Raw genomic sequence first — 23,533 nt, forward strand, 5'->3', positions numbered from 1 at the left:
CAACTTATCCTTAATGCCATACTGCTCCAATTTGTACAGCAGCTTTCCATGTACAACAGTACATGGAAAGCTGCTGTACAAATTGAAAAGCCTCCCTGAAATCCAAGAATATGATATCAAAATTATTTTTTGCATCCAGTTCATTTCTGACTACATCATAGTATCCAGTCAAACTGGCCAGACAAGATTTCCCCTTAAGACACCCATGCTATGTCTGAATTATTACTGCAGTCTTGTCTAGATGATCCCGCAATGCTTCTTTAATAACTATCTCCATTATTTTCCCCATTAACATGTTACACTAATCTGTACTTACTCGTGTCACCCTTTGATTCCCTTTGTGAACTGGAGATACATCTTCACATCTCCAATCTGTGGGAACGCCCCCCCCCTGGCCAAAGGCAAGGGGGGGGCGTTCCCACAGATTGGAGATGTGGGCGTTCCCAATGATCCTCGCACAACAGGGCGTTCCCAACGATCCTCGCACAATTATGGCTAAGGGTTTGCTTACTTACATTGCTGCTTCGTTTAATATAACTGGATAGATCCCTTCCACACCAGGTGCCTTTCTTATGTTTAATTTCAAGAATTTATCCTCCACTTTTATCTCAGTTATTAAAAAATCATTTAGTTCCCTGCTAGAGTTTGATAAGCTTCGGGCCTCCACTTTTCTATCGAATTCCTCTTGTATGAATATAGATGCAAAATATTCAGTTTGTCAGCTATCTCAGCAGTGTCATCAACAATCGAACCATCGATATCAAGTGGACAAATATGATTCATCCCCTTCCTTCCTTCTAGAGTTAAATAAGAAAAGCAGTCTTTGCTGTTTTTCTCTGCATCCTTTGCAAAAGATTTCTCATATTCTATCTTCGCTTGCCTAACCTGCTTTGTGACTTGATTACATTCAAGATTATAACTACCATAGGCTTCGGTGTTGTCTGAAAATTTACATGCATCCCATGCATTTTTCTTCTCTGCCACATATCTCATAAGTTGATCTAATATCTATTTAGGCCAATGGCCTAAATGGATATTAGATCAACCTTAAACAGACCTAAATAAATGGGCTGTGTTAGGATGACTAAGAGTAATACCAGGTGCATGTATACTTACATGCACACCAATACTACGAGTTTCCTAGATAAATAAATTTCATGAATTTCAGGTACTGGTCAAACAGAACAGGCAGGTATTGTTGGGATATCAGAGACGTGGCATCACACAGATATAAGCAATACATAATTTCAATTTGAGGAGTACAATGTCTACAGAAAGGACAGACAGGACAGTACGGGAGGAGGGTTATATTGTTATCAAGAAACATAAAATCTAAGGAAGTGCATCCAGTTGACATGTGGGACCGTGCAACGTTGAGTCAGTATGATGTGACCTAACCACAGGGAGAGAAAAATTGAGAGGCCTATAACACACTCCTAATAACTTATGAGTACAATGAAAAATGGAACAGGGAAACAGAGTGGGCAAGTAAATCAAAGTGTATTATAATGGGGGATTTTAATTTCTCAGATAATCACTGGAACTTGTGGATGGTCACTTGCACACCAGCAAGGCTTTTTTGGATTTATTGGATGATTGTTTTCTAAAGCAGCATGTGTGAGAGGGAAACAGAGGGAGTAATACTCTTAATCTGATTATCAGCAGTGATTCTTCATGCATTAACAATCTCCAGATAAAGGAACCACTAGATGGCAGTGATCACAGTGCGCTGAAGTGGGATTTACTCAAAGAGGTAATTACTATCAGGGGTAAAGGGGAGAGTTTTTGCTTTCATAAAGGCAACTACGGAGGTCTGAGACAGTATTTAAATTTTATACAGCGGGACCAACTGATGATGTTACCAACAGCAAATTCAGCATTCAAAGAATTAATTTTGGAAGCTACTAGGCTTTTCATACCAAGTAAGAAATACTGTTCAATGTTTAGGCCTAAATGGATGTCAGATGAACTAATGAGACATGTGGAGAGAAGAAAAATTCATTGGATGCATTTTTCTATCAGGTGACACACAAACGTATGGTAGATATAAGCTGGTCTGTAATCAAATTACAAAGGAGGTTATACGGAGGAAGGCAAATTAAATCCTTGGCAAAAAATGCAAAGAAAAAAAGCAAAGTACGAGGGGGTTTTGATAAGTTTCCGGCCCGACAAGGAAAAATGAATAGATGAAAACCCTTTTAGTATGTTGTTACCCAATGTCTCATAACATTTTGCGCAAAATTTCATTCATTTCCTGATAGTAATAATTTTTTTTTTCAGGTCTGAAGTGATCATGGCGACGCAAAGTGTGAGTTTTTCCAAAGTTGAGAAGCGAGCCGTCATCAAGTACCTCTTCTCCAAGAAAATAGGAGCCAAAGAAATTTATGACGAATTGAAACAAACAATGGCCAAGGAGTGCCCTTCATACAGCACAGTGAAATTGTGGGTGGCGGATTTCAGGATGGGAGAACAAGCACAGAAGATGAGGAAAGACCAGGAAGACCCAGGACCACAGTGACTGTAGAAATTGTCAATAGTGGCCACAACCTGATCCTTGAAGACATGAAGATGGGTCTGCAACATGTAGCAGACACCCTAGGCATCAGTTTGGAGCGGGTGCATTATATCGTGCATGAAGAATTGTGTATGAGAAAACTGTCTGCCAAATGGGTTCCCAAACTCTTGACAGCTGATGACAGGAGGAAAAGAAGGGACTGTGCGAAGGCACTTTTTGGACCGTTTTTCAATATTATTCAACGAATAGTGACAGTTGATGAAACACCACTGTACGTGTATGATCCTGAGACCAAAAATCAATCCGTGCAGTGATGCCATAATGGATCACCACGACCCAAAAAATTTCGCAGACAGAAATCTGCAGGGAAAGTGATGGGTGTGATATTTTGGGATTATTACTCATTGGAAAAAGGCACCACCTTAAATGCTGAACATTATGTGGTCATGTTGGACAAACTGCATGCCACTTTGAAGGAAAAGAGGCGGGGAAAGTTGTCAAAATGCATCCTTTTTCTCCAAGACAATGCTCCCTGCCACAAGGCCAGAATTGCAATGGAGAAAATTCATGACTTGCAGTATGAAATCACTGAACATCCCCCCTTATTCCCCAGACCTTGTCCCCTCTGACTATTATCTGTTCCCTAACCTCAAAAATGCACCTCAAAGGTACTACATTTAGGGATACAAGAGACGTTATATCAGCAGTAGAGGGGTGGTTTGCAGACAAAGACTTCTATTACCATGGAATAGAATTGCTGCAGGAACGTTGCACCAAGTGTATCATTCTGGAAGGGAACTAACTATGTTGAATAAAATTAAATTCATTTGCCACTGGCGCCATGTTTTCTTTCTGAGGCCAGAAATTTATCAAAACCACCTCGTATTCTTTACTTATCTAAACTCTAGAAGGAAGGAAGGAGATGAATCAGATTAGTCCACTTGATATTGATGGTTTGAATGTTGATAATCCTGCTCAGGTAGCTGACAGAGTGAATGAGTATTTTGAATCGACATTTGCACATGAGGAGTTATTCAGGAATATGAATGCTAGAAGGTTATAGAACTCTGGTATTAGATAGTATGAATCAGAGCTGTAATACTCAATATGTTCTACGTTGATAATATTAGTAAATTAATAAGAGGAGTTTACCTCAATATAGTACGTGGAACACTTCCGTATGATACCCTCCAGAAATTAAAACGGAAAAAACGAAAAAATCGACAACTTACCAATATATTAAAGTGAAATATAAATAATTAAATAATCAATTTAACTCAATTCAAAATCAATTCAAAACAATTAAAATTCAAATTAACGCAATTAAAAGAATCTAACGAAAATATTCAAAACGATTTTCCTTCCTGAATTGCGTTAATTTGAATTTTAATTGTTTTGAATTGATTTTGAATTGAGTTAAATTGATTATTTAATTATTTATATTTCACTTTAATATATTGGTAAGTTGTCGATTTTTTCGTTTTTTCCGTTTTAATTTCTGGAGGGTATCATACGGAAGTGTTCCACGTACTATATTGAGGTAAACTCCTCTTATTAATTTACTAGAACTCTGGTATGGAGCTAAATGATTTTGTAATAACTGAGAGCAAAGTGGAGGAGAAATTGTTGAAGTTAAACATAAGAAAAGCACCTGGGGTGAATGGGATCTATCCAGTTATATTAAAGGAGGCAACAAACAAAGTAAGCAAATCCTTAGCTATAATTATGAGAGCTGTTTTGGACTCAGGAGAGGGCCCCATCGACTGGAGATGTGCAAGTGCATCCCCAATTCACAAAGGGGGATCAAAAGGTGACAGGAGTAATTACAGACCTGTTAGATTAACTTCTGTTCCGGAGGAAATTAATGGAAGCAATGGTTAAAGAAGCATTGCAAGATCATCTAGACAAGACTGCAGTAATAGTTCTGACAGAGAAGCATTGGTTTGTTAAGAAGTCTTGTCTTACCAATTTGATTGGATACTATGTGATCACAAAGGAACTGGATGCAAAACAATATTTTGATAGCATATACTTAGATTTTAGGAAAGCTTTTGATACTGTTGCACATGGAAGACTACTGTACAATTTGGAGCAGTATGGCATTAAGGACAATCTAAAAGTATATGCTTGACTGTAAGTGGTAGTGTACAATGCGTCCATCGAGGTGGGTCATTCCCCATGAGTAGAAACATATGGGTTAGGAGCGTGTCCTATCCTTAGGCATTAAGGGCGAATTGCTGCTATGGATAAAGGGGTGGTTGAGTGGGAGAAGACAGAGAGACGTCATCAATGGACAACTCTTTGTGGACTAATGTTATTAGTGAAGTCTCCCAGGGTTCAGTGTTGGGTCCATTGTTGTTTTCTGCATTTATTAATGATTTTGATGAAGGTATATCAGACTTAATTTCCAAGTTTGCAGACAATATAAAGATTGCCAGGGTTGTATATGACACTAATGACAGTACACTACTGCAAGAGGATCTAGAGAAATTGAGCAGATGGGCTGAGAGGTGGCAACTGAAATTTAACATTGACAAATGTAAAGTACCGTGTGTGGGTAGCAGTAACCCCAGAGTAACATATCAACCATATGGAACTACAGTCTGCATAGTGGAGAAAAAAACAAAAAAGAAAAAAAAAAAAAAAGACCTGGGGGAATTGTGCAGTCACATATGAAGTTTTCTGAGCAGTGTAGACAGTCGGCAAGAGTAGCTCGTGATGTCTTTTCAATGATGTACAAGAACTTTTCTAGCAGAGATCAGGAGGTGATTTTCCCCTTGTATAAGGCCACACCTTGAGGTATACAGGTCTGGAGTCCACATTTGAGGAAGGTATTGGTGTTTAAGGGCACAAGGGCAGCTGAGGTCAAAATGTGCCAGATCCTATATTATTATCCTAAAGTAATATAATTTGTTCCATTTTGGCATCAGAGGAATTCATATATACAAATGTATGTATTTGCTTCAGAAAGGTATAGAGTTTAGTGAAGTTAGCACAATTTCCAATCATGTGGGTAAGTGATAATAGTTCTTGCAGTTCTGATTGAGAGTGGAAAGTATTTCTTCTGAAATGGGAATAGTGAGGACAATCTAAAAGTATATGCTTGACTGTAGGTGGTAGTGTACAATGTGTGCATCGAGGTGGGTCATTCCCCATGAGTAGAAACATATGGGTATGTTTTGTCTATTTTGTCTGAAGCTGGAAATCCAATAATGCTGGTTCTTCTTTGATTTAGAGCAATATGTTATTACTTTGTGACTTCCATATTTCTGTCCACTGAAATGTGCAGACTAAAATTTATATGCTTCAAATAATCTCTATATGGTACTTGGTAATTTGTTGGTGTTGTACTGTTTGGTTTTTTGGTTGCCTGATCTGCTCTCTCATTGTCTAAGATACCAGAACGCCTTGGAGTCAAGAAGAATTTCACTGAATGATTCCTACTTCATAGATGGTTTAAACAGCAAATGATTTGTTTTTTGATTGGTTCTGATATTTAAAATTGATTGCCCAAAGCAGACACTGCACTCAATGAATCAGTGTATATTACACTGATACACAGTGTATATTACACTGTTAGCATTGTGAAAAGCGTTAATATTCTGTAAGGCTAGTTTGATTGAATATAATTCTGCAGTACAACCTACATTCAACCAGTAGTGATATGGAGGCTGTAAAAGAAGGAAAGAAAGCTGCGGCACCAACGGCAGAACCTGTTTTTGAGCCATCTGCATATATTTGGCAGCTTTGTATATTGTTGAAGGCACGTTCTTTATGTAGTTTGATATTTTCATCTGCTAGGGATTTCTTTCCCCATTGCTGAAAGTGGATATCACAGTGAGGGAGATTTACAGACCAGGGTGGATCAGGAACATTGCTCTCTTGAAGTATGTTATCAAAATCAATATTCCAAGTGTGAAGCAAATCTTTTAGTCTAATGCCAGTTGGTCTATTTTTAGTAGATTTACTCTTTTGAATTTTAGCTACATAATTTAGAAGCAGCATTTTTCTTCTAAGGTGAAGTGGAGGTTTGTGTGCCTCTACATAGAGACTCTGAAAAGGGGATGTTCTAAATGTGCCCAGAACAGTACGAAGGGCATTGTGTTGGATGGTATTAAGTCTGATTAATGCACTTTTCCTAGCTGAAACATATACAATAGCACCATAGTCTAAACAAGACCTGATAATAGCACGATACAAATGTAACAGAGTGTATCTATCAGCTTCCCATGTCACAGCAGAAATGGACTTAAGTATATTAAGTTTCTTTAGACAAACAGTTCGAAGGTATGTGATATGTGAAACCTAGGAAATGAAGATTACTGGTGAGAGGGATCAAATGGTTTTTTAATCTGAGTTCCGGTTCTGGGTGTAGCTTACGTTTTTTGCAGAAGTGAACTGCAATTGTTTTTTGTTCTGATAAACGATATCCATTCTGCAGTGCCCATGTCTCCAACTTATTTATGGAAAGTTCCAGCTGTCTTTCAATGGTATGAATATTTTGTGAACGGCATGATATAGTAAGATCGTCAGCATACATATATAGTTCTACAGTATTGGGGATGTTGTGTGTTATAGTGTTCAGTCTAAGTGAAAAAGGATAGAGCTCAGCACTGATCCTTGTAGGACACCTTCTTCTTGAGCATAGGACTGAGAAAGTACAGATTGATAGCGGACTCGAAATGTTCTGTGTTGAAGAAAATTTCGAATGAATTCTGGTAAGTGCCCTTGCAATCCTATGGAATGAAGTTCTCTCAATATGCCATACCTCCACGTAGTGTCAAAAGCCTTTTCTATATCGAGACTTACCATTACAAGATGTTCATTTTTGATGCAAGCATTACGGATGTTAGTCTTTGGTGGTTGTTGTTGTTGTGGGGGTTTCATAGCAAATAAGCTACTTTGGCTATAATACGCCTATTTGTTTATAATAAAAAGGAAAAGAAAAAGTATTGTACTGTCCGAAAAGTCCTAAATCAGAAAAATTCAGATATATTGGCCTTGTTACCAATCAAGTTCTCTAGGGTTATTGGTTGTTGAAGGATAACCAGTGATTGTAGGGTTGAAATTCTGTCTTCTTTATAATAGGGACAGTCAATGAGAATGTGTTTAACAGTCATATTTATATAGCAATGTGCACACCGTGGTGGATCATCTCCTGTGAGTAAATGAAGGCGGGTCAGGTGAGTATGACCTATTCTTGCTCTTGAAAGGATTACTTGTTGTCTTGATGTCCAGACACTGGAGAGCTAGATTTTCGGAACCTGTTTAATCTGAAAGAGCTTATTGTTAGTTTGGGAATGCCATAGTGCTGTCCATTCTGATAGGCATGCAGCATAAATCATTAGTGCATAGTCTGAGGCTGGAACAGGGATATTGGTTAAATCTAAGCTGGTTGGGTTTTTTACAGCTTTGTCAGCTAGTTCATTGCCTAAAATACCAGAATGTGCAGTTGATGGCATTCTTCAATCTTCAGTAATAATTTTCTAATTTCATTTATAACAGGGTGAAATTTATCTGGGGAATTACACAATGCCTTGATTGAGCTGATGGAATCAGTGTAAATTTCTGATTTTATTGATGAAGGTATATCAGGTTTAATGTTTGCAGATGATACAAAGGTTGATAGGGTTGTTAAAAACAGTAAAAACAGTATGCTACTCCAACTGGATCTAGATAAGTTGGGAAAATGGGCTGAGAAGTGGCAACTGAAGTTTAACATTGACAAATGCAAATTACTGCACATGTTTAGCGATAACCCAAGAGAAACCTAAGTTGTGTGGTACTGCACTCAGGGAAGTGGAAAGTGAAAAGATCTGGGGGGTAATTCTGCAGTCAAATATGAAGTTCGCTGAGCAGTGCAGATGGGCTGCCAGGTAGATCATGGAGTCTTGAATGATATATAGGAATTTTGCTAGCAGGGACAGAGAGGTGATAATTCTGTTATACAAGGCAATGGTCAGGCCACACCTAGAGTACTGTGTACAGGTTTGGAGGCCTCATTTTAGGATGGATGTAGAGTTGCTAGAATGAATACAAAGAAGGGCAACAAGATTGGTGAGGGGAACAAAGGGGTGCTCTTACCAAATATACCAAATAAATTCTTAAGTTCTGCAAATTGCAGCGCCTGGAGAGTAGGCACCTGCAAGGTGATCTGATTGAGGTGTATAAGGCCTTGAATGGGTTGAGCAAGCTGAATGCTGATGGGATTCTTTGTCTTTCTCAGACTAAGAACCTGAGGGGGCACAGTTTCAAATTGAGGAAAGATAGTTGTAGAATAGATGTGCGGAAATTTGCATTTAGCCAGCGCGTAGTTGATTGGTGGAATAGGCTTCCATCTTTTGTTGTGGAAGCTAATAGCCTAAATAAATTTAAGGCTGAGCTCGACAGGCATTTGGAACGAATGGAGGGATGAAATGGGAGGTTTTTTTTTTTTTTTGGCTGATGCTACATAAGCTCGCTTTCTTGCATCGTGTGCCTCTACTATTAGCATTAGTAATATCGGCACTACCCTACAGGGTGTTATGACCATTGAAATTCCTGAGAATTAGAACAGTGGAAGGCAGCTGCACAATGAGATCATCAAGGTGTCTCTCGGAGATGTCAGCCACAGGTGGAAAATAAATCAAAGAAACTGAGGCGCATTTAGGGCTAGAGCCTCAAGCTGCGAACAAATTTAGACTATGTATATAAAGTGCTTAGCATCATAATACACAGCCATTTCTGAATAAACAGAAAATTTTTAAGGTGGCATCGTCGAAGTAGTGCAATATCATGGCAACTCGTTGTGAAGGCATTCACAATATGAGATATAACCTAAAACGATGCCACCTTAAAAATTTTCTGTTTATTCAGAAATGGCTGTGTATTATGATGCTAAGCACTTTATATACATAATCAAAGAAACTGCTAATAAAAACACAACCATAAGGAGAACAGCTACTGCTTCTAAGTTAGTGGAGAGCAGCACAGGTTGGAATGGGGTCTGTTTGCCCACAATTGGAGATGGGCAAGTCTTTCCTTACGTATGATCATAATATTATTAAAAGATGGATTTTCATTTGCCTTCAGATATGTTTCCTTCAAGCATAGGTAAACTGGCTCATGCTTTTTCAGGATGTCCTTTATGTTGTCAGTATTTCGCTGGGATCCACGGCATTTCCACTCTAGGAATTTAACCATTATTGTAGCACTGGTGGGTGCATCAGGTGGCTTCCGAGGTGCTGAGGGCTTACTTTTGTCCATCTTTGCTTTGTCTTTTTTTGGGGAAGTATGGATGCTGTCCTGTGTCAATTTCTTCCACCGCAAAGAGTTCCAAGACCGGATCATCTTGTACCTCCTTCTCTTCGACATCCATATTTTCTTGTGATTTAGGAGATATTTCAGGCTTTTTATTCTTTTCTCTGGAATTTGCTTTTGTTACTGGTAGAACATTTCGAGGTATTGATATGGAATTGGCGGTTGATTGATCTTTATATGCAGGTTTCTGTGAGCTTAAGAGGTAACATGTGATGGGAGTAAATGACTCTTTTGGAGGGATGGTCATTTCAGTTTGTGTTCCGACAGAACTTTTTGCAGACAACCAAGTTGTGGTAGCAGAGGATGATGATGATGATGATATAAATTACATGTTCAGAAAGTTACTAGAACAATATAAAACATGGGGAATGACAGTTAATTTTAATAAGACAGAGTACATGAATCAAAGTGAGGAGGTTCTGGATTTAGATGGCATACAGATGAAAACTGTACAGCAATTTAAATACCTGGGTGCAGTTATCCAGGCTGACTGATCATCTGCACACAGGAAATTCAGAGAAGTCTGGATGAAGGTAGAAAGGTCATAGGAATGCTTAATTCTGTGCTTTGGAATAAAACTATTATTAACAAAACTAAACATCAAATATATAATGCAATATTACAAAGTGCTTTATTATGAGATTTGAGACTTGGACCTTAACTGAAAGACAAAAGAATTAACTACTGGCTATTGAGATGGATTTTTGGTGAAGATCGGCAAGAAAATCTAGGACTGAAAAAGTTATAAATGACGTGATAAGGAATACGATGAATGTCCAAAAAACCATTATTAATAAAATAGAGGAGAAAAGATTGGAGTGGTTTGTCCATGTGAAGAGAATGGAGGACAACAGATTGCCCAAAGGAGCCATGAAATGGACGCCATGGAAAAGGAAAAAGAGAGGAAGACCAAGAAGGATGTGGATAGAGGGTGTGAGAGCAGCCATGAATAGAAGAGGACTAGTGGATAAAGATTGGAAAGATAGAAGAAAATGTAAAAAAAGAATAAGGGAATGACTTTTCACTGTTAAGTTGAGGAAAACCGTTTGTAATAATGGAATAAATCCTAAGAAGAAGAAGAAGTTCCGATAGAACATCTCCCTGCTAGCTTCTGCGCATATGTAGGTTTGTTTATATTTATAGGTTTCACCGCTTTTATCTCGCCTCATGATATGATATGTTCAGCTCTGCTTTAATCCATTGAATTTCTTTTTCTTCTTTCCATCTCTGGCATGCTTGTGAGTAAGCTGGGTGTTCATCTTGGCAGTTAATACAGGTGGGTTTTGTAGCTGAACACGATGCTGTTTAGTGGTCCTTTGCAGCACATTGCAAGGGCTCCATGGCAGGCTAATTGCAAGTGTCCATATTTCTGGCACTTAAGTGCCAGAAATAAGCTGATGAGTTATTGTTGAGTTTTTTTTTTTAGGAGCATTAGCAACTAAGGCCATATTGCTCTGGGGATATGTGGTGGTTATTCCCTGACCTTTCCACATTCTCCGTATTTGGTGGTCATGGGCCCGAAACCCGGTCTAATCAAGAAGCATGTGCTATGCACTGCTGCTTCTGCCCACCTGCTATGGAGGCGCCCCAGAAATAAGCACCGTAAGTGATTTGGTATATATGGATGTACGAAACAGTTGATATTGCGTGCTTTGATCTCATTAGGAGATGTCGGTGAATCGATGTCAGGATTAGGTTTCTATTTTTAACAAGTTTCCCATCCCTACACGCATTAATTCTCTTAAGGGCAATCACTCCCTGTGTTTTCAAGTTCAGAGCAGATTTCTTCCTTGGTAATGTCGAGAAGGTCCCACCCTGAAATGACACCTCTCAATGAGTTGAGTGTTCTGTGTGGGTCATGGTAATTTGCATTCCTCCGATGGATGTCGCTCTGAGTCCTTCTGAGCTCTTCTCCAGAACAAAGCCTCTTAACTGATTTAGGGAAGCCTGCTAACCCCTCTAAACGCTTCTAAACAAAAAAGGGTGATATTTACCCAATAGGTTTCTCTATGTTGGAATGAATAATTAGAAATTTTGGGCTAGGCCCTGATAGTACTTCAGTTCGAAGTCTCTTAGCTGCAGTAGCATTTTCTGTTTTTTCAGATAGGGACCATGTTGCGGCCCCTGAAGAAATGAGGATTCATAATGGTTTTTTAATATGGTTCAATGCCCGGGCTCCCCACCCACCATGAAGCCCAAAGGGACATCCATTACCCGGCAAGCAATAAATGCCCATGGGAGTGGAATGCCAGGGCTACCCAGACACCATACCTGCACCGCCGCCAGCCCGATTCCTGTCCTCAGACCATGAGGGTAGGGGCATGGCATTGACACGGTTGACCCACTAGCCAATTGATCCTAGCCGGGCCATCCAGGATCACCTGTCTTGTCGAAGCAGGGGCTAAAGTAGTGTGTTGAAGCAGGACCCCCCTCAACCACCAACCCTCAATCCTCCTTTCTGAATTTCCACAGGTCACAGCACATGGCAAAAATGCTAGATTCCATTGATGATAGTCTGGAACCTAGGCTGTGGGCACTGGATCCCACTGGACCTCCCAATGATGCTGCTGCTGGTCCTCCAGCAGCAGCATCACTGGGAGATCCCCTCGCCACATACAGGTGCCCACGTCAAGGGGCATCACACAAAGATCTTATCCGGACTTCTCAAGACATTCCTAATTTCTTCAACTATATCGTCACTGGAGATGAGCACTGGGTGTTTCAAATGACCCAAAAACAAAGCGTCAGAGCATTCAGCAGACTTCAAAATCACCACCAAGGCCTAAAAGTTTTGCTTGCAGAAGTCCAGGATATTTATTGACAAAAATGATGTGATTCACAAGGAATTTGTACCTGAAGGGGATAGAGTCAGTGCTACATTCTATGTACAGGTGCATACTACTACTATTTCCCAGATAGGCTGCAATTTTGAAAGAAAGACAGCTGGTTCTTGTTGCAGAACAATACCCCCACCCATTCTGCACTTGTTACGAAGACACTTCCAATGTACAGATCACCAATCCACCCTACGCTCCTGATCTAGACTTCTTCAACTTTCCCAAGGTGAAAAGTGCCCTCAAAGTAAGAGATTTCAGGATGTTGAAGATGAATAAAAACATAACTGGCAAACTGAACATCATCCCAGTGGATGCTTTCACTGACTCTTTTCAAAAACTTTTAGAATGGTGTAATAAATGCAAAGTTTTTTTTTTTTCAAAGTAATTTAATCAGGTGGTGATTACTTTGAATAAAAATTAAATCATTTTTGTCTCCCTTCACTTTGTGTTTTTTTTATTGCATCAGTCTGGGAACTTTAGTGCCACACCTTGTATTTCTTGCTGTAAGAGAAAATATAATAACATCTTATTACTATTACTGTTATTATTTATACAGTGTATTAAGCATGCAAAGATATTTCATCCTGTGTATTGCTGCATAAGCATATGTATTTGTGAGTCACTCTGAATTTTGTGCAGACTGAAAAATTGAAGGTGTAAAAAAACACTTCCTCTGCCTAAGGTCAGCTGACTACAGAGCAGATTGCAGAGGCCAAGAATTCCTCCAGTCTCTACCAGGAATTAAGATCAAATCTCAATAAATGAGTGATAAATAACAAAATTACTAATATCATAGATGACAGCACCTTGAATGATAAAATCTCTTGAGAAAATAAATTCCTATATAATAAAAAGTAACTGAATTATTACAGTCATGAAATTGAGAATTGCTGAAAATTCAGGTTTAAGAACTGACCAGGTATTACTAATTACTTAAATACATAAATATCTCAAGAAACATCTATCATCAAAACAATCAGAATCAAAAGAACTTACCTGCTAATGCCAAAATGCTTATTAAAGCAGCTATTGTTCCACTAATATTCTGTAAAAAGTAAAAGAGATTGCATTTTAATAAAAATTTTCTATTAATTACACCAAAAACAATAAGGAATGACTGAATATAGAACATCAGTTATCTGGAATAATTAATGTCAGACCTCTTCCGGTTAGCCAAATTTTTCGGATAATCGAACGTATGTTAATATTAAATAAATTATGTTATAATGTACAAGTTAGTGCAATTGCATCATTTCTGTACGTAGCCAACTAAAGTAGTTATAAATTAGCATCATTAAGTATATCTCACATTAAGTAGTTCACAATATTCACAATATGAGAATATTGTGAACGGCTTCACAATGAGTTCCCATGATATTGCACTACCTTGAATAAGTAATGCTTCACCATAAGAGAAGACTATTGTTACTTATTCTCAGTGGATACTCTCACCCATATGGCACTATTAGATTATTGGCTCATCAGTGGTGGGTAGGTAACCTGGTGTTGCAATGATATAACTATAAGTTGCAAAATATAACTCCAATATGAGAGATGCCTGATGGTGGGGAGTAATTTAGATTACTGTATGGTTTAGGGATAGAGCATCAGGTTATGTAGGTTACATTATCAGGATACATTATGTTATAATGTATTAAGGTAAAAGAAAAAGACTTTAAATATCATGGAAAGAAAAACAAATTTATTTAATTAAAAAAATAATAACTTATACAAAAAAATTCACACATTTACATATGTATGTATATTGGGAGAGGTATTTTAGTGCAAATTTTATGTAGAAAAAAATTTAAAGTAACTTTTTAAAATAATGTTTGATCATTTTTTGTTTCGTTTTTGTGACTTTTTTGATACTAAATCTCAAGTTTCTTAACAGTATCACTTTAATTATATCGCTTTCTTCCTGTTTTTCTGCCCATTTTAGTGCTGCTTCTTTTTGTTGACATTTTACTGTAAAAAAAACTGAGAAAAATAATAAATTACACAGTTTCGGGCGGATATTATTCTTATCGAATCTGGAGCTAAACATAATATGAAATGAAGAGAACAAAATATGCCATGGAAAATTGGGTCCACAGAAGTGATTGACTAGAGTCTCTCACTCGTGGTTTTCTAATCCAACATTTCACCAGATATACAAAGTAAAAAAAACAGATAGAAATGCTCTCATAACATAATAAACATTTATCTCAAATATTACCATTAATAATAAAAAAAAAAAAAAAAAAAGAGAAAAATCAGCCTTTCAAATTATTCCAGATAACTGAAGTTCTACTGTATTTCTAAACTTTAAAGGACGATTACAAATATCAGCAGTTACAACCCATCAAGGAAAAAAACAGAACAGAACAAAAATTATGGTTAATGTCTTCTCTGACACATATCTCAATAGTTCATCTGACACATTTAGGTTGAACAGTATTTCTTTGTTTGTATGAAAAGCCTAGTAGCTTCTTCGATTTCTCTGAATACTTCTCGTTTAGCATTTGCTGTTGGTAAGATCATCAGCCTTACAAAAGCCTTTCCCCTTTATCCGTGACAGTAGTTATGTCTTTAATTAAATTCCACATTCCTTTTGTTTCCTTCATCAATCAGGTTGCTCTTCTCTGTACCTGTTCCAGCAGATTAGTGCATGAAGAATCACTGCATATAACCAGATCAAGAGAAATTTCTTCCTCTTGTTGCTTCTCTAACATGCTGCTGTAAACAATACTCATCCAAGATAGTTAGAAACATCTAGAAAGTTAAAATCCCCCCATTATGAGACAGTCTCATTTGCTGGCTCACTCTATTTGCCCATACAGCTGTTTGGTATACTCATTACAGTCATCATAACACACTCCTACTTCAATTTTCTTTTCTACAATATCACACCAAAATAACTCAAAATTGCACTCATCACCCAAGTCAACTGGATGCACTCCTTTAGGTTTAATATCCTTCTAAACTTAGACCATAACCCCACCAGCTTTCCTGTCCTCTCTGTATACATTGTGCTACCCCCATACTGAAATTCAGTATCGGTTATGTCTGAGTGACACCACATCTCCACTATTCCTACAATGTCTGCATTTGACAACTTAATCAGTACTTCAAATTCATCAAATTTATTTACAATGCTCCTAGCATTAGTGCACATGTAAGTATACACGCACAGATTCTTACACTTCGTTACCCGAAAGCAGCCCATGTAATAGTAAAAGTATTTGCCATATAGTGCAAGGAAGCCACAAGCTTTTGTTGCACTTGCATTAAAAAAAAAAAAAAAAAAAGGAAAAACAACGAAGTATACAGTATTAGAAAACACAAATTACATGCTTCTCTTCTCACATAGTTAACTATCCAGTTGACCTTAGAATTTATTCAAATTGTCAGCCTCCATTACCTGCAAAAGCAACTTGTTCCCAGTATCAACAATTCACTTGCTAAAAGTAGACTTCTTACAATTTAATCTAAACCTTAAAGCCCTGTAACTTAAATTTATGAAACCTGGAATTCACTAGAACATAGTGTTATTTGTAATGCAGCTCTGGGGGTATCCCCCCCCAACTCCATGCCAAGCAATGTGATGAATACAAAACTCTGTAAAGGCCAGATTTATGTAGGTTGGTGAGTAGCTGTGGATTATGCTGGTTGTGTTGTTCATCTGCCCTCTTAGCCTAGGGTCTCGTGTTTTTCACACAGAAACCTCTAGTTCACTGTCTAGTGCAACGAGTAGGTGGGCTAGGCAGTAGGAAGTATGTAGCACTGGCATGGCAAACCCTGTGGTGGCCAAGGATACACACAGGAAAGCCCATTAAAAAAAATAAGTGAAAATTAGAAGGTAGTAGTGGTGACATAGGAAATGGGAGGGAATTAAAGGGGTAGAGAAAAAGAGGGGGCAGTAATGAAGGCACCCACCTCGTTGAGGAGGGGGACAGAAGAGTACCCCAGGTCAGGATGTCCATCTTGTTCTGGGGTGGGAGGTGATAGCAGTGGGATGACCCACCAGGTGAAGGGGGAGTGCCACCTAAGTTTGGAGGAGGGGATGTGGGGGAGTGAGAGTACAACGAACCCAGGTGGTAGGAGTGAAGGATCATAGGAAAAGGGATACCTATGTTGGTGCTCTAATCCACACAGACCAGGGTTTTTTTTTTTTCTTACATTAATTCTTTAAGAACAAGTGTAAAGTGTAAAGTGTGTTCGTGTCAAACGGCACCAGGGGTTTCCCCCATCTCCGTGTGGTTTTCTTTGTGGGTGTAACAGATCACTGTTAAGAACAGTGAGAATTCCACCTTCATTCATTTTACTAATCCATGTCAGAGCCTTATAAACCTCAATCAGGTCACCACTGAGATGCCTGGTTGCCAGGCTCTGTAGCCCACATAATTGGAGTCTTTCCTCATACTGTCATCATTCTGCCAATCTCACCATTCTTTGGACCCTTTCAATAAGCTCAATGTCTTTTTTCAGATGTCTCCACATTCAAACATAGTATTCCAGATGTGGTCTTACAATTGTCTTATACAATAGGATTATGACCTACCTATCTCTACTAGATAGCATTCAACAAATCATCAATAGGACACCATGGGCTTTCCTGGCTGCCTGTTTACACTGTTCAGAAAACTTAGACAGTAAAATGCTAGATAGTAAACTGTCTGTCTTTTTATCCACAAGGAACTATCACTTAAGGTGCCGAAGCATGGTTTGCCAGAGTCACCACTGTTAAGAATATTCGGAAACTTGAAACCATTCAGTGATGAATGTTACTCATGATGACAAGGGCCTGCTACACAGTCAGCACTCCTCTCCAGGTTTTGGCTGGAGTCCTGCCTTTAGACCCAGAGGAGATTCACTGTGAAATACACTATTGCCTACCAAGAGAAATTCCGGCTACCATCCTTCATACGGAAAAGAGAACACTCTCTTTTCTATACTGACAAACTGGCACCAGAGATGGATAGATACAAGCAAAGGAACAATCATGAGGAAATTTATTCCCCAGGTCCTTACAGTTGTTTTCCACAAAGCTCCCTCTTGGTTCTCTCCTGGTCTCTATGCTATATATCTTATTACCAGACATGGATCTATCAAACAGAAGCTCACCCTGATGGGTATTGAGGACGATCCCTATTGCTCCTGTGGTAAGGAAGAGGACTGTAATCATATGGTTCATACGTATCCTCACTATAAACACTTAAGATGCAGTTTAATTTCCATTTATCAGCCCATGGACCTAACTTTCTAAACCTTGTTGCAATAGCATACTATCATTACTGCTGTTAACCACCCTGCCTTTGTATCATTTGCAAACTTTGACATTAAGCATGATCAGTATCATTGATAAATATTGTAAACAACAACATCTAAACCTCCCAAGCACTTCCTAATTCATTTCATAAATATACGTGGTCTCAATTCTAATCTCAACAATGTCCATTTCCACTTGCAGTCTGCCAAACCCCATGTACTTTTTCTGACAGAATCTCAGTTATCGGTTGATTCAACTACTGCTCATCTCAGATGCCCTAATTATTCGCTGTATGATTCCTTTCACCTTAAAGGTGGTACTTGTGCACTTTTCGAAATTCCCTGTCAGAGACTTGGTAAATTGGAATCCCCTCTTTCCGATCTTCTCTGGCTTAAAATCTGTCTACCTCAGTGTTTCAAATTCATCTGTTGTCTCTACCGTTCTCCCAACTCCACTAATCACTTGGAGTTCTTTGACTTCCACTCTTTCAATTTGACTTTCTCCAGTACAACTTTCCTAACAGTGAGGTAATTTTCCTTGGTGATTTTAATGTTCACAACTCCAGCTGGGTTCCGTTTTCTAGTCACACCAACCCAGCTGGTTGAGATGCTGAGGCTTTTGCAATTACTAATAATCTTGCACAGATTGTTCATCTACCTACAAGAATACTGGACAATCCTAACCATACACCCAACATACTTGATCTTTTTCTCACAAACAACCCTTCTAAGTAAATGGTCAAAGTGAGTGGTCCTTTAGGCACATGAGATCACAACTTGGTGATTGTCTCTTCTACAATGGAGCCTTTATCTCATGGCTATTCCTAACTTCATATTGTTTGGCATTATAAGAATGCAAAATGGGATGAAATGCAACATTTATTTTCTTCTTTTCCTTAGTCGGATTAATGTTTCAACTTCTGATGTCAACGTTTGCTCAGATCATGTCAGTGAAATTATTCTTGTAGGAATGGATTCCTTTATTGCACACTCCACTTTAAAACCTCTTCCTTTATCTAAACCTTAGTTTTCCAATAAATGTGCTATGGCTGTTCAACAGAAGAACGTTGCCTGTAGCAATTGGCTTGTATTTAAATCTTCAGTTTCATTTTCTGCCTACACCAAAGTTCGCAACAATTGTAAAGCAGTTATTAATCAGTCCAAACTAGATTTTTAACAGGCTAAGAATAGAAAACTTGCTTCTTGCCCTAATGGTAGTTGAGCATTCTGGTCTCTTGCCAAAGCTATTGGCCGCAATTTTTGCCCATCTCAGCTCCCACCTCTGTTAAAACCAGTTGGTACCGTTGTCACTTCAGCCAAGGATAAAGCTGATCTGCTAGCCTCCCATTTTTCTTCCAACTCCTGTATTAATGATCTTGGTAAAACACCTCCCACCATTCCCAACACGCTCCATTCAATGCCTTCTGTGATCTTCCGTCAAAAGGATGTCAGAAGGATTTTGACGAATCTTGATGCTAAGAAAGCTCCAGGTCCCGATGGTATTTCTCGACTTGTTCTCAGAACCTGTGCTCCTGAACTTACTCCTGTTCTTTGCCACCTTTTTTCGCTTTCTTATTCAAAAGGTGTTTTTCTTCCTGGTTGGAAATTTGCTCTCCAGCCAGTTCCTAAAAAGGGTGATAGACATCTCCCACTCAATTATCGTCCCATTGCAATTACTTCTACTCTTTCTAAAGTAAGGGAGAAATCAATTAACCGCCAACTCAAACTACCAAGAAACCATCCATCGGATCAACGATTGCCAGTATGGATTCCATCAGTGTCGAACCACCGGTGATATTCTGACTTATGTTACCCATTTATGGACAAATTCAAGGGAAAATTTCAGTGAAACATAAGCAGTTTCTCTTGACATCTCAAAGGCTTTCAATTGTGTCTGGCATAAAGATCTTCTAAACAAGCTTAAATCTTATGGTTTGCCAACTGGTTTTTGTAATTGGTTATCCAGTTTTCTCTATGATTGCTCACTGATGGTGATGGCTCTCTGTCTACTAGCTTCTCCACTAATGCTGGTGACCCCAAGGTTCTTTACCCACTATTTTCCTCTTGTATATTAATATCCTTCTTCCATTGGCTGCCAATCCTATCCCTAGTTTTGCCGATCTGTGACGAATATGAGGTTGGTCCTTGAGGTTGTCACACACATTCTCTCAGATATGCCAGACAAGCTGTACTTGCTACCTCGGAGTCTAAAATGCTGATGGAACTGATATTCGGGTCACACTCAAGTCAAGTGGACCCAATTTCGGCAAAGTCCAGACGGTCTGTGATAGCCAAATCCTCTGCTTGCACCTTCACGATGGTGGGACTGTTAGTAATCCTGGGTATAACCTCATGCACAAGTACATGGTGGGTGACCACCCAGGTGTGAACCAACGTAAGCAGGGGTCGAGGTTGGAGGAACGCCACCCCTCTATGTTACCAGGCAGTACTAGGTGGTAGATGACTCTCATCAACCAGTGAAATACCACCTCTTTGCTTACTGGAGGCTTTGGAACCCATGTTTAGTCTCTAGAGCTAAGTTCTGGTCAACCCATCCCTATCTCTTACATCATGCAGTATGATTGATGACTTTTGAGGTAATGGTGAACGTTGTGGCGAGATCCAATATTCCTTACATTTCGAGGGTACAGCTCTAAAACGGTTTTCGCAGGCCGACCACCAGTTAGTACGCCGGACCGAACCTATTGATAACTCTCTAGGAGGCTTCCGGATCAGCTAGTGCATAATCTTGCTACGTCTACTCTGCCAGATAGTGACTGGAGGGAGTCCGAGTAGTGTGTATGCGGGGAGCATTGTTGAGGCCACGTTATGTCAGGATCTGGGTATATTCTTACCAAGTATACGCCATATCCAAAGATTTCATTACTTCATACAGCATGTCCCACCCACTTTTTCTTATTATTGAATATACCATGAATTGTCAAACTAATAGAGCAAGCTTATCTGCGAAAAGATCTAAACCTCCCAAGGACTCCCTAATTCATTTCGCAAATATACGTGGTCTCAATTCTAATCTCAACGATGTCCATTTCCGCTTGCAGTCTGCCAAACCCCATGTTCTTTTTCTGACAGAATCTCAGTTATCGGTTGATTCAACTACTGCTCATCTCAGATGCCCAAATTATTCGCTGTATGATTCCTTTTGCCTCAAAGGTACATATGCACAAGTACTTTCTGATATTCCCTGTCAGAGACTTGGCAAATTTGGAATCTCCTCTCTTTGATCTTCTCTGGCTTAAAATCTCTCTACCTCATTGTTTCAAATTCATCTGTTGTCTCTACCGTTCTCCCAACTCCACTAATCACTTGGAGCTCTTTGACTTCCTCTCCTTCCAACTTGACTTTCTCCAGTCCAACTTTCCTAACAGTGAGGTAATTTTCCTTGGTGATTTTAATGTTCACAACTCCAGCTGGCTTCCATTTTCTAGTCACACCGACGCAGCAGGTCGAGATGCTGAGGCTTTTGCAATTACTAATGACCTAGCACACATTGTTCATTTACCTACAAGAATACCGGACAATCCTAATCATACAGCCAATACACTTGATCTTTTTCTCACAAACGTCTAAGTACAAGGTCGAAGTGAGAGGTCCTTTAGGCACTTCAGATCACAACTTGGTGATTGTCTCTTCTCAAATGGAACCTTTATCTCATGGCTATTCCCAACCTCGTATTGTTTGGCATTACAAGAATGCAAAATGGGATGACCTGCGAGACTTCTTTTCTTCTTTTCCTTGGTCGGATTACTGTTTCAAAAGTTCTGATGTCAACCTTTGCTCAGATCGTGTCAGTGAAATTATTCTTGCAGGAAGGGAATCCTTTATCCGACACTCCACTTTAAAATCTCGTCCTTTATCTAAACCTTGGTTTTCCAATAAATGTGCTAAGGCTGTCCAAGAGAAGAATGTTGCATATTGTAATTGGCTTGTTTCTAATTCTTCAGTTTCATTTGCTGCCTACACCAAAGCTCGCAACAATTGTAAAGCAGTTATTAATAAGTCCAAACTAGAGTTTGAACAGGCTAAGAGTAGAAAATTTGCTTCTTGCCCTAATGGTAGCTGAGCATTCTGGTCTCTTGCCAAAGCTATTGGCCGCAACTTTTGCCCATCTCTGCTCCGAACTCTGTCCAAACCAGACGGTTCTGTTCTCACTTCAGACAAGGATAAAGCTGACCTGCTAGCATCACCCCCCCCCGTTCATTCGAAATACCTGTCCAGCTGAGCCTTAGATTTATTTAGGTTATCAACTTCCACAACAAGGGATGGAAGCCTGTTCCATCAACCAACTACCTGCTGGCTAAAGGCAAATTTTTGCACATCTATCCTATATCTGTCTTTCCTCAATCTGAATTTATGCCCTCTCAGGTGATTATTCTGAGCAAGAGGAAGAATCCCATCGGCATTCAGCATGCTCAAACCATTCAAGGTTTGAGATCAGATCACCTTGCAGGTGCCTAGTCTCCAGACACTGTAATTTGCAAAATTTAAGCCTTTCTTCGTAAGAGCAACCCTTTGTTCCATTCAATAATCTTGTTGTCCTTCTCTGTACTCGTTCCAGCAGCTCTATATCCTTCTTGAAATGAGGCCTCCAGACAAGGGAATAATCACCTTATCCCTGCTAGAAAAATTCCTGTATATCACTGACAAGACACCGTGAGCTACTCTTGCAGCCCATCTGCACTGTTCAGAGAATTTCATATCTGCCTGCACAATTACCACCAGGTCCTTTTCATTCTCTACCACTGTCAGTGTAGTACCATAGAGTTGATACGTTGCTCTGGGGTTGCTGTTTCCTATATATAGTACTTTACATTTGTTAATGTTAAACTTCATCTGCCACTTCTCATCCCATCTGCTCAACCTTTCTAGGTCTTGTTGCAACAGCATAGTGTCAGTAGTGTCCTTAATAACCCTGCCAAAATTTTTTTTCGTCTGCAAACTTGGACATTAAGATTGATATACCATCATCAGTATCATTTATAAATACAGAAAACAATAATGGACCCAACACTGAACCCTGAGGGAGTCCACTAATAACATTAGTCCACGATGAGCAGTGTCCATTGATTACCACAACAGCAAATTCAAAATGGGAAGCATTCTTTGAATGCTTCCCATTTTGAATTTGCTGTTGGTAACATCATCAATTGGTCCCACTGTATAGAATTTAAATACTGTCTCAGGCAATCGTAGTCGCCTTTACGAAAGGAATAACTCTTCCCTTTACCCCTGATGGTAGTTACCTCTTTGAGGAAATCCCACTTCAGCACACTGTGATCACTGCCACCTACTGTCACGCAGATTCTTAATGCATGAAGAATCACTACTGATAATCAGATCAAGAGTATTACTCCCTCTAGTTGACTCCTGAACATGCTGATGTAGAAAATAATCATCCAATAAATCCACAAAAGCCTTGTTAGTGTGTGAGTGACCAACCCACAGATTTCAGTCAATATCTGGGAAATTAAAATCTCCCATTATAAGACTCTCTGATTTACTGGCCCACTCTATTTTCCTGTACAGTTTCTTATTATATTCATCAGAGTCATTAGGCACACTCCTACTCTCAATTTTGATCTCCCAATGCTTATGTCACACCAATCTGACT

At 39.1% G+C, this 23,533-nt stretch overlaps 1 protein-coding gene across 3 annotated transcripts in view; it reads right to left on the reverse strand.

Annotated features, from left to right (window-relative positions):
* Ent2 (Equilibrative nucleoside transporter 2) overlaps nucleotides 1-23,533 on the reverse strand; it is a 500,966-nt gene that overhangs the window by 167,963 nt on the left and 309,470 nt on the right. For all 3 annotated transcript variants that reach the window (XM_090384300.1, XM_090384301.1, XM_090384302.1), the window contains one exon: nucleotides 13,648-13,696. In XM_090384300.1, the coding sequence (XP_090240426.1) occupies nucleotides 13,648-13,696 (49 nt within the window). The remainder of the gene's footprint in view (nucleotides 1-13,647; nucleotides 13,697-23,533) is intronic.

This window comes from Mastigoproctus giganteus, chromosome 11 (assembly GCF_048544385.1).
Source record: "Mastigoproctus giganteus isolate SK-2022 chromosome 11, ASM4854438v1, whole genome shotgun sequence".
Lineage (NCBI taxonomy): Eukaryota > Metazoa > Arthropoda > Arachnida > Uropygi > Thelyphonidae > Mastigoproctus > Mastigoproctus giganteus.